At 34.7% G+C, this 11,414-nt stretch overlaps 1 protein-coding gene across 3 annotated transcripts; it reads right to left on the bottom strand.

Moving 5' to 3' along the window:
• Nucleotides 850-10,940, bottom strand: LOC105171314 (protein transport Sec1a). 3 transcript variants are annotated; one of them, XM_011092387.2, is made up of 22 exons: nt 10,764-10,940; nt 10,380-10,438; nt 8,995-9,076; nt 8,386-8,464; nt 7,450-7,500; nt 7,253-7,349; nt 7,123-7,155; nt 6,887-7,015; nt 6,261-6,452; nt 6,094-6,177; nt 5,924-6,022; nt 5,740-5,810; nt 5,124-5,220; nt 4,716-4,841; nt 4,525-4,620; nt 3,388-3,507; nt 3,210-3,287; nt 2,182-2,393; nt 1,840-1,930; nt 1,665-1,754; nt 1,211-1,304; nt 850-1,132 (listed from the first exon to the last, which is right to left on the bottom strand). In XM_011092387.2, exons 1-21 carry the CDS (start codon nt 10,828-10,830, stop codon nt 1,251-1,253), a joined length of 2,007 nt encoding a protein of 668 aa, XP_011090689.1. In that variant the 5' UTR covers nt 10,831-10,940; the 3' UTR covers nt 850-1,132; nt 1,211-1,250. The 3 variants fall into 3 exon arrangements, with proteins under 3 accessions (XP_011090689.1, XP_020550169.1, XP_020550170.1); XM_020694510.1 differs by lacking the exons at nt 8,995-9,076; nt 10,380-10,438; nt 10,764-10,940 and adding an exon at nt 8,795-8,931; XM_020694511.1 differs by lacking the exons at nt 8,995-9,076; nt 10,380-10,438; nt 10,764-10,940 and adding an exon at nt 8,539-8,727.

Genomic DNA, 11,414 nt, shown 5'->3' with positions numbered 1-11,414 from the left:
CTGGGCCAGGCGTATGGACCAACCGACCTGTAGCAACTTTATAATGAAAGTTGCGAAGTGCGGTTAGTTTTTCAGTTAACCCCTTTTTTGGCCTTGTTACATGTGGGATAATGTATTGGAGAGAGCTCATTTTTATGGTAGATTTTCCTCAAATACATCATTCCACGTGCAACAAGACCAAAAAAAGGGGAGCTAATTGACAAACTAACGACATTTTACGACTTTTCATTAAAAATTGATTAAAGTTGTTAATGGGATTAACTTTGCAACTTTTATTTGACATTTTTGGACCAAAAAAGAGTTCTCATAATTAAGGAATCAAAACGGGCACGAGGCTTCCATATTTAGCCTAAAAGTAAATATGAATTATGTTACTAACGAAAATTGAGTATATATATATAAATTTTATGGGTAAGGATAAAATATTATATGCATATCCAAGTTTACCTAATTCAAGGAAAAATATTGACAAAACAGATGTGTTTGCGTTGATGCAATGTATATGGAGGTTATACAATTGTTATTGTTCCCTAACCTTTTCCATGAAATCATAAAGACAATCCCTTTCTTTTTTTCAATCATCCGCAAAATGAGTTAAATACAATGAATTATCATTTAAATATAAAATATGTTATAAAACCATTAAAGAAATGAAAGGGAAACGCAATCCTTGAACCTTCAGAAAAAAAAAAAAAAGAAAAAAGACAACCCATAAACTAGGAAGTAGCGAGCTTCTTTTTCAAAAGTTCAAAAATCACACTGTTTTTTCTTTTTCCTTTTTTTGTTTGTTTGGAGAAGTTTGTGCATATTAATGTTTTCACATAAGATAAACTGCAATAAAACCCCAAGTAAAAATGATGTGCCCAACTGGAAGCAGCAACTATACTTTTCTCATTGCTTGCAATGTACTTTCTAAAGTAACAGACAATATACTTCAAACACTAAAGCTTCAAAAATCACTACTAATAAAAGATAAATGATCAAGGCTGAGTACAAACAAAATTAATGGAGATAATCAAAGCTTCATATTTTAAGGCGTCATCCGAGTTTACTCCCATCTGCATGTAGTATAATTGAGCAGGACGATTCAGGGTTGTTCCAACGTTTGGCTCCTTCATGCACCAATTGCATGCTGGACATTAGGTAGAGATTTAGTCTTGATAAATCACACAGAAAGAAGTAAAGCCATCGAAAAATAGGAAAAACCTACGCTGTTTGGCCAAACTGTATCTGTACAAAACTTGGACTGTTCAAACATTAATGTCTTCCATTGAGAGCTCCTTTTCTGACAAGAGCTTCAGTTTCTGACAAAAACGAGAAAAGAAGCAGAAAATTATGCTCTGTTGATTTTTTATTTCAGTGTAGCAAACAAGTCAAAAAAGATGGCAGTTTTCAAGTATAGAAAGACTCATGGAAGGTAGAAAAGGTAGATCAACTCTAAAACTTGATCATTTCATATATCTGTGTCAGGTACAACAACGATAATTACAGTCTCATATTCCAAACTTAAACGTGGTTATACATAATTGATATATGGATTGGGTTATAGTACAGCTCCAGCAATTTGCACTATTTTAAGCAGAAAAGGGAATGTAAAGAAAAATGTTGGACAATCTTTGGAGAAAGAGGGACAAAAGTTAAATGAAGCACGAGAATATAGTTACCGTAATATATTGAGGTGGATCATCAATACTAGTTGTGCCAAGGACCACTTCCCTTCTTAACTTTGCTGTAAGTTTATGGCAAACCCTAAGCTGTGGGCAGACCAATAACTTGGTTATAGATTAAATTGACCACGGAAGCTTAATGCTGTGAAGGAGAACAATCAAGAATTTATACCTCAGATCTGGTTGCCCCACCTATTATGAATATAAAAATGCGCTGTCCCATCTTCCTAAAGTCAGTAGATATGCATTTCAAGACTGAGTCACTGGAAAACCATGGAGGCAGAGAGAATAGAAATGAGTTGTGTTTCTCGTAATAATGGAAAGATCAAATTGCAATCAAGATCTCTCATACAGTGAAAGTAGAAGAAAAATGTAAATGCAAGTTGAGCATTTGGAGGTTATGCTGTGTATTTTTCGTAGACCGATTTACTCCACATGATGAATTAACCAAAAATAGGAGTATATTACCTGGATCACAAGCTTGAATCAAGAGAAAGAGTACCACATGGGTTACCTTGAAGTTCCATCATCAGAGTTGCGCGTTCGTGCCCATGTTGCAGTTCGTCTTGATCTCATAGAATGTGGCTGACCTGTTTTACCTGATGGAGGCTGTGGCGCTCCAGAACTCCCGTGGGTAGTGGCACGATTGGAAGGAGTTGGACTAGTGTTCATGCATTGGTACTCATCTTTGGGCAATTCTCTTTTATTCAACTTCTCAATTAACTCCTGAGAGAGAAACCAGGTCAATATATGCAAAACATAGTCAAATAAAAGTTGACGGATGCCTCTTTCACTCCCAAACAGGCTTCACAGATGGTGCCAGTTTAAGTATTGTATTAAAAATGAGTATGTTTCTCACCTTAGATGGATGAATATTGCCTCTTCTCACTTTTGTAGATAAATGGTTCACTATATGCACAAGTCGTGATAATGCGGAAAAACAGTGAAGTTCAGAAGCATAGACTTTCAATAGTTATTCACAAGATCACAGAATTATATGCCTGTAAGTTCTCCTAAAAGTTACATAAATAAGTACTTGTTAATTACGCAGCTCCAAGTACAACGAATAGAGCCATCGGTTGGGTGAAATATAATCAACAGCATTTTCTCATGTTATAATGCCTCAATTTATGCATCCGCAGCCGCTGCAACAAGCACTTTTTTGCTTATCACAAGGTATATCCTGCGTTTGCTCATGTTATGGGTGGTGATTCTCCAGGCAGTTCTGAACTAAACACCACCATTTTAATTTGCCTATGAACCAAAGGAGTGAGGAGTGAGGATTGAGGATTGATATCAATCAAAACCTCATTCTCCAGGATCAAAGTCCATATGTCCAGTAGTTTCAGACATAAGTTTATGTTATTTATTGTTCCAAGATAAAAGGATCATGTCTGAACAGCCAAACGAAGAACAGATGGTGCAACAGGCAAGTTCTTCTTTACTGTGAATATCCAAATTTTTCAGACCCATCTAGCGTCATAAATAGATTGAAAGAATTTTATGCTCAAGCAACATATGCAATTTAATCTAAAACCGAACCTCAATCTTGGGATAAAACCGAAATAGTGCCCACGTCTCTTCCTCTCCAGTTCGATCCTGTCTTTCTGCATGCTTCGTCTAAGAAGCAAAATAGTAGGCAACTTTCAGGTCTCAGATATAGACCCATGCTTCGGTTCTGTCAATAGTTACAAGCTCTTGGTCTAATAGAAAGATTTACCTTCGCTGAATCAAACTTGAGTGAGAATCCCCCATTTGAACTCTTTCTAGAGTCTGATGATGCCTCAAGCAATTTCATATTTTTCACTGTTTTCATGTCTGCACGTGATAATTTTGCCAACTGAAGAAGCAAAAATAGGTTCAGAAAATGCCAAAGAACTTCTAAACTTAACATTCAAACTCAATTTTGAATGTACATAGTTGGAAAAGACAAGAACTGGCTGAAAAAAATCTCTAGTAGCTTGAAAAATCTTTGGCTTCGTTTTTGGGCCATCTCCGAGATGGCCCAAAACCGAAGCAATATTTGGTATTCAATATTTTGTCAATTTTTGTCTCGTTTCTAAGTATTTTGTAACAGTGAGTCGGGGACAAAGCTAAAATTTCTCCCTCTTCGTTTACAAATAAATTATATATATTTTTATACATATATATATAAATATATATAAAAAAGACATGATTTGACAATAAACAGTACTTTATGTCTCTTCACTACCCAACATCAAATATACCAAACTTATTTTATATTATCTCTAAAAACAAATCCAAACATACACACTATCTCTAACTTATTTTTATTTATCTTTGTTTTTCTCTCTATCTCCGCAAACAAAACCAAACATTTTGCAACTTTTTTGTATCTCCCAAGAAAATACTTTTACTTAATAAAATCAAGAAAAAGAAGAGTTTGACATTTTCTTTTTTCCTGATATTTGTAAGTAAACATTCAACAAAAGTCATATTTAATCCATCCAAGGTAATAACATGTTTACCAACAGAACTCCCTTGGTCAGCAATTGGATTTCATGTTTAAGTTTGGAAAGTGTTTAAATATTTGAAATAAAACTTGATTGTTAGAATGGAAAAACAACAGGTCGGAATTTTTTATAGTGATAAATCACAAATATCCGCTATTATACACAAATGATGCTTATTACACATTAAAAGTGGCTATATCAGTTATTAAACAAATATCATGAAACATGAAAGTATGCTTACAAAAGTGCGTCTCCATATGCCATATGAGCACATAACCTATGCATGAACATGCATTTGCACAAAAAACAGGCAAAAAGACCCTCGCGCACACACCCATATATGTAGATAGGGGTATGAATGGGCCAAGATGGAGATCAATAACCTGCATAAGTTTTACTGCTTTGTCACCCTCAAACTTTTCTGGATAGACACAACCATAAATCATCAAAAGCCGCAATTTATTCTCGCACGGCGCATTCTGCAGGGTAAAGAAATGATTAATGTATTGGCATGACTTAACAGAAACTAAAATAGATGTCTACTGGTATTCCTAGATTGAAATTAAAATATTACTTGATTGGATCTCAGAAAATGGATGACTTCCTTTGTTCCTGCATCACCAAATACAAGGTCCTGCTCCAGTTGTCCAAGTTGTCGAAGACCCACATCTCTGATAATTTTATTAAGTTTCCCAGCAATCTGATTAAAAAAGGTATAAGATCAGCATTTTGCTAGGTTTCTCAACAAAAATACTTCTCTTCGTCTTCACAATCATTCTCAAAAAATTTCATTTGATTGGTCCATGTTAGTTGCACATTTGACTAGTCAAAAGAAAAATTAGAACTCTGCCAACTATTATACAATAACATGACAGAAACCCAAATCCAAATTGGCTGGTTAGGCCTCGAGTTGTTTTTCAGTTGATATGATATACATTTAAGAAATGATGAGAGGCTTCACAGATATTGTGAGGTAAACAACCTGAACATGGATAGAGAGTTTCTCCATCTGTTCATTATATTGTGGCAAAGCTTGAACCATTTTCTGCAGGTCTCTTGTGGATAACTCATTAGCATCTCTGCATAAAAACATAACTTGAATTGTTAGAGTTAGACAGATGAAACAACAGTAGTATAAAAAACTTCTGTATGAGCAAATAACAAGGTAGGCACCCAGTCACAATTTCTCATAATATTTTAATCTGAAAGACATGTAGAACAAACTGATCCTGTAAAAGTAAAAGTTCAGCTCTAGTCATATCAATCATCCAACAAAACAGAGACCTGGGTTTTAGATGAGTTTCCATACTCCTAAACTAAGATGAACTTGTCGGTTATCCATATATTTTATTGTGATCTGGGAACGAAATTTGCTTCTAAAAGAGATGTTTCAGTTTCAAACGTGTGGCCATCTTACTAGCTCAATCAAATATAAAAGACCCGGTGAATTAAAATGAAAAATCAGATTCTGTAGGCTACATTTACTGATTAGAAAATGTCCTCCACTCAATAACATAAAAATACTGCTTCTGGCCAGATCACCTGACTACGTGACAGGACATAATCAGATTGAGGTAGATGCATTTATAACCACCCACCTCTGTTGTAATTGTGCTGCTTTATTCTTGGAAGTAAAATTTGTCATCTTCTCGTGCAACCGTTCACTAGCCTAAAATTTTAAATGGAGAATATTTAAAAGATGGCACATATAAGTAATTGCCAAAGGCCATTCACATACAACTTCAAGGAACTTCAAGGAAAATGTGGATGTGTTAGAAATACCTCTGCTATGTGAGCATGCCGGAGCTCAAGCCAGACAGGATCATGATCTTCCAGAAGGACTTCCTTTTTTTCAGGGTCACCACCTGTTTTGCTAGGAACCTTGCATCCACTATATGCCATCAGAAAAGTACTCACACCCCAAAAAGAAATTCTTGGATGAAAGCATTTACCTCATGTATATATTTATTCCCTTCGAGCTCAAGCAGATCATGACACATTGCGTCATACGTCCATTCATGAATGACGGGAGCAATCTAAAGCAGCAAATTCATCAAATGTTCAAAAGGAATAAAACATGAAAAATCAAACTTATGAATTAGATTGAAGAGTATGAGACCTGATCAACTGATCTGTCTACTATAAGGAATTCACATGTTTCTGTTTGTGGGAAGTTGGGAATGGAAGATTTATAAGTTGTAATGTGGTTCCAAATTGCTGCAGCTAGCTTTGCCGGAACCAAGGCACGAGAGTTGTTATCTGAGGCACTATCAAGTCCTTTGGCAGCTTTATACCGCACATAGGGAAATTCCTGACATTGAAAATTGTGAAAGAAGGCAAATAAAATTGACAACAAATGGCACAGACTCGATTTTCCATATTTTCCGTATTTGAATCTGCAGTCCAAAAGGGAATATATTCCAGTGCTGCTCCATGCACTCCATGTCAATGCCATATTTTTGCACCAGGTAAATTTGGATTTTGGTTAAACTTTTTCCTTCCATCTACACTTACAAGGGGCAATATTCAAATTGATTGCCTCTCAACAAATTTAATAAATCAGGATACTCTTACCTTCTGCGTTTATTGGCATTAAAACTTTAAGCACTTTAATATTGCAATGAGACAGATTTAAAAAGGCAATGGAAGACAGTCAACCTGGATCAACACTCTTACTTTTCTTGAAGTTGTGGGAGGGTAGGGTTGAAGAATCAGGGTGAAACACAAAGAAGATTCTTTTGGTACCTTCAATGAAGCAAAAACCGTAGCAATTCTCGAGGCCATTACATTTAAACAGGCATCAAATTTGCGAGAATCTGCAGCATTATCACCGAAAAGTTCTTCAAGTGCTCTTTCATGATCAGTGATGAAGGCCTGAAATTAAAATTGCCATGCAGATAGTTAAAATAGTTCGTCCTCTTTATTCCAAAAGCCAAACGGACATAATCAAAATCCAAAATACCAAAATGGATATGAGTTACCTGACTGTCTATAGAGAAGTACTCCAAATTCATCTACAAATTGCCAAGGGAAAATTAATGAAAAGATACTCCTTAGATTTCAACGAAGATAAGTATAATTTACTGCCAAAGACAAGTAGAGGTCGTTTACCTCTCTTAATGCACCAATACGTGGTACAACACTAGCATCATTCTTGATGCGAGTTAGAAGGTCTTTTGGTACATGCGAACTGAAGTATATATATGCTCTACAGCAACAGATTATCAATACAAGAAAGCAAGCATTTAGACTCCAGACAAGAAACTAAGCAGGGAGAATGAAGTTTGGTGATAAAATCTCTGACATACTTCTTATACAAAGGTTCTCTTCCTGACATGTCAGACAACAACATGACAATGCTGAAAAAGGAAAAAGGAATTAGTGCCTATAGTTGATTTCCTGGAAACAAGCTATATTACCGTAGGACACAATCCCAACATGAGTTAAATGGAGGTTTTCTGGAAGCATACAATAAGGCTAAAGAAATGACCAAGAAAAGGCAAATTCTCCAACAAGTATTACATCTTAACTAACTGAATACGATTACATCCGTCTTATGGAATAAACTACTTCCAGCAAAGTCTATTCCTACCCTGACATTTCAAGTATTAAGAGCTCCATGATGATAATTGAATAGAAAGACTATTTTAAGCATTACAAAATGAAATAAATAAGAAAAGAAGATGGATGAGGACTTCTTTTCAATTACACTGATCTAGTAATTAAAGGACTATTTTAAGCACTGCAGAAAGAAATAAATAAGAAAAAAGAACGGGGTGAGGAACTTCCTTTCAATTACGCTGTTCCACTAATGACAATGGTGCGAGGAAATTAATCTTTTTTAACTGGCTAAAATATCAGTCATCAATTAGATAGCAACAGATATCAGAAGACAACAACTGCTACAAAATATTCTTTTATGAAACTTGAATTGACGGAATCATTACACGAAGATAGAGCATAAAAAAAAACTAGAAAGGATGAGATCACATACAGACAATGATATCAACCAGATACCAGAAGGACAACAACTAAAGCATTCCTAAAGCATAAAAAATAAGCATATGATGTTGGACAATTGGGTTTCAGATTAACTTCTATTCTTTAAACCAAGAGCAGAACTTCAACAATAATATGGAATTCTCAAAATGTCAGGATTGAATTTGAACTGGTATAACCTACTTTTGGTTCACCAAAAATTACAGCCTAAAAGTTAGAAAAAGAAAAATGAAGAATGGCAATACTTTTCTTTGGATGGTTGAATGAAATATACGGCATCCATTGAAGGCAAAGGCTCTCTTCTTCTAAAAAGGTCTTCCACCACTGCAAGGATTGGGGACAAAAAAATATTACGAATGTTATAAAGCTAAGAACTCAACTGAAAAATCTATACTGACGTTGTTGAATAATTAAACTGTGGATGACTTCATTTCACACAACATCGAGCGATAGTATGTCAGCACGATTACTTTAGCAACTGAAGACTAAGCTAATAATTCACATACAAGAAAAAAGAATAAAGACCTCCGGACTAAAAGATCAAGAGCTTGTGACTCTACTGGAAATTAAGAAGAATGGGTAACAAAAGTTTATATTACTTTAGCAACTGAAGACTAAGCTAATAAATTCACATACAAGAAAAAAGAATAAGACCTCCAAAATAAAAGATCAAGAGCTTGTGATTCTACTGGAAATTAAGAAGAATGGGTAACAAAAGCTTTCTCGTGATAAATCTCTAAATTCTAAATTATTAATAGGAGAGAAATCCCATTGCTATGTGATAGAGCTTTATCAAGGTTAATATGAATAAAGCAACAGATCTTCTACTATATAACATAATCTTAAATGTTTACATGAAATTCCTTGGTCGGTGATATCTGCCATTTTGCATGAGTGGGACATCACTTTTACAGTAACTTTGTCCATGATAAGTACCTGACAAAATTAGGTAGTTCAGAAGACTACTTTCCAAAAACTGAAGTGTCAGGATAAAGGAGGTAGATCAATGACAGGAAAAGAGCATTAAGATTATGAAATAGTCCAATTTCGTAAGCATGTTGAGGTGCTCTATGATTCATAAATTAATGATAAATTGATCCAGAAGAAGGCGAGTACATCAATTTAGACATATCTTTTCACATAATTAAATAATGTAGTAGATATTAACTCCTGTTTCTTCAAATTGCGTGGACTTTTAAAATATTAATATCAAGGAAAAACTCCCTTCCCCTTTTCTCATTTCCAGAAGATGCTCACAATAGAAGCCCAAAGATCAACACAATGACAAAAAGAGAAAGCTTGAGAATTTTCACACAGCTAAAAGCCAGATAGTTGCGGTTCACCTTTCTCCATGCAACCTTTCAAAACTAATGAAGTACGTTCCAAGAGCAATTTCTATGGCCTGTTAGATAAGAAAAACTGCACGCACGCATTAACTTAGTATGATATAAAGCTGATATTGGTATAGGGATCAGTGATGAATTAATATACAACCATTAACAAAGACCCGTTATCCGTCCTTCCATCAGTCTGCTAACACCACTTCTAAGAAAAACTGCACGCAGGCATTAACTTAGTATGATATAAAGCTGATGTTGGTATAGGGATCAGTGATGAATTAATATACAACCATTAACAAAGACCCATTATCCGTCCTTCCATGAGTCTGCTAACACCGCTTCTAATGCTTTCTATACATTAACCTTTACTGTGCAACTATTGAAATTCTATCTCCTTCTCCATAACTTGAACAAAATATGGTAAAAGGAGCCAAATCACTTAATGTGTAGTATTTCAAGGGGAAAAAAAGGGTATAAGTTCATAAGGTGGTAAAACTATCTTTTAAACTTCGATTTGCCAGACTATCTAGGTTTCTGCTTGAAATAAGGATGTATACGCCAATAAAATTGCATGTTTTTAAACCTAAATGTGTTAAAATTAGATCCTATCACTATACTATTCCGATTATTTGGAAAAAGACATTTTCACTTAGAGCCCCAGTAAATTACAACAAAAAAGTTACAATTACTTAGATTCCTGACATACAAATATCTCGTTGCATGTGCGAAATTAAAGAAAAACTACTAAAACTAGAAACAAAATTTAAACCATTCTTCCTTTTTTTTTAAGAAAAGAAAGAAAATTATCTTCACTGCACGGACAAAATTTAAAGTATAACAAAAAAACCTTCACAAATTTGCTTCATTATAACTGTAAAGTACAGTGAGATTAAATATACCTTCCACGATGATTTTGAATCTGCTGATTTGGAATCTTGGAGCATTTCGTACAATAACCCTACAAGAGAATTACACCAAAATAATCAATCAATCCAAATACGAAGAAAATACATGATAAGAAGATCTCTACTTCAAGACTAGAAAAATCAACTTGTTATCTGGACAGGACAAGACAAGAAAAGCGAAACCTTCAGCAGATTGATCGTCGCCTTTCTCAAAACATAAAATAGTAATGAACCCTGATATAGTAACTACACTTGTTCATCTCAGGAAACACACTATGAAAACGCTGAAGAACATCGTATAAAGAATAAACAGAGAGTAAAAACATAGTCGAAATAACTAATACAAAGATATGGAATCAAGAGAGGATCAAAACTTACGATCGCGGCTGATTTGGCGGAAAGTTTTGTACTCGTGGGAGGAGGTTTCCGAATCCGAGAACGACATTTTCCGGCGCCGGTGGCCCAATACATAAAAATTTTAACATTCAGAACTTTCAGTTGTTTTTCTGGTTCTTGGAGAAAAGGAGAGAAAGAAATTCACAGAGAGAGAGAGAGTCTGTGTGTTCGTCGGAAGAGGCGGGTGATTTTAAGGAAAGAGGTCGTTATATTTGTGGGAGCGCATGATTTGCTCCAACGGTCTCCTCCACGTATATTGTATTTCTTCCCCTATTTTATCTCATATTTCACTTCTTTGCCCTTATATTTTACATAATTACTTATTCACTCCTTTGAATATTTTTTCCGGGTTTTGGTATGACAACACAAATTTTGAAGTGTATTTATCATGTTTTTTTAATAAACATCAATAATACAATTTTTCGTCCATCATAATCAACACTTATATAACTATACTAAAACGATCTCATTTTTTTTTTTCAAATATTGCTAAACGAGATATGTAATGTAGTTATTGGTTATGTTTTTTTTTATGATTTTAATAAAAAAATAACATCAAGTGATGTCAAATTCAAAAGATTAAAAACGAAACCAAGGGAAGAACGTGTTAACATCATAGTTCCATGCAATTCA

The sequence above is a fragment of the Sesamum indicum genome, linkage group LG1 (genome assembly GCF_000512975.1).
Source record: "Sesamum indicum cultivar Zhongzhi No. 13 linkage group LG1, S_indicum_v1.0, whole genome shotgun sequence".
In the NCBI taxonomy this organism is placed as follows: Eukaryota; Viridiplantae; Streptophyta; class Magnoliopsida; order Lamiales; family Pedaliaceae; genus Sesamum; species Sesamum indicum.
Note: the sequence above shows the minus strand (reverse complement) of the source record. Positions and strands in the feature narration are given on the sequence as shown.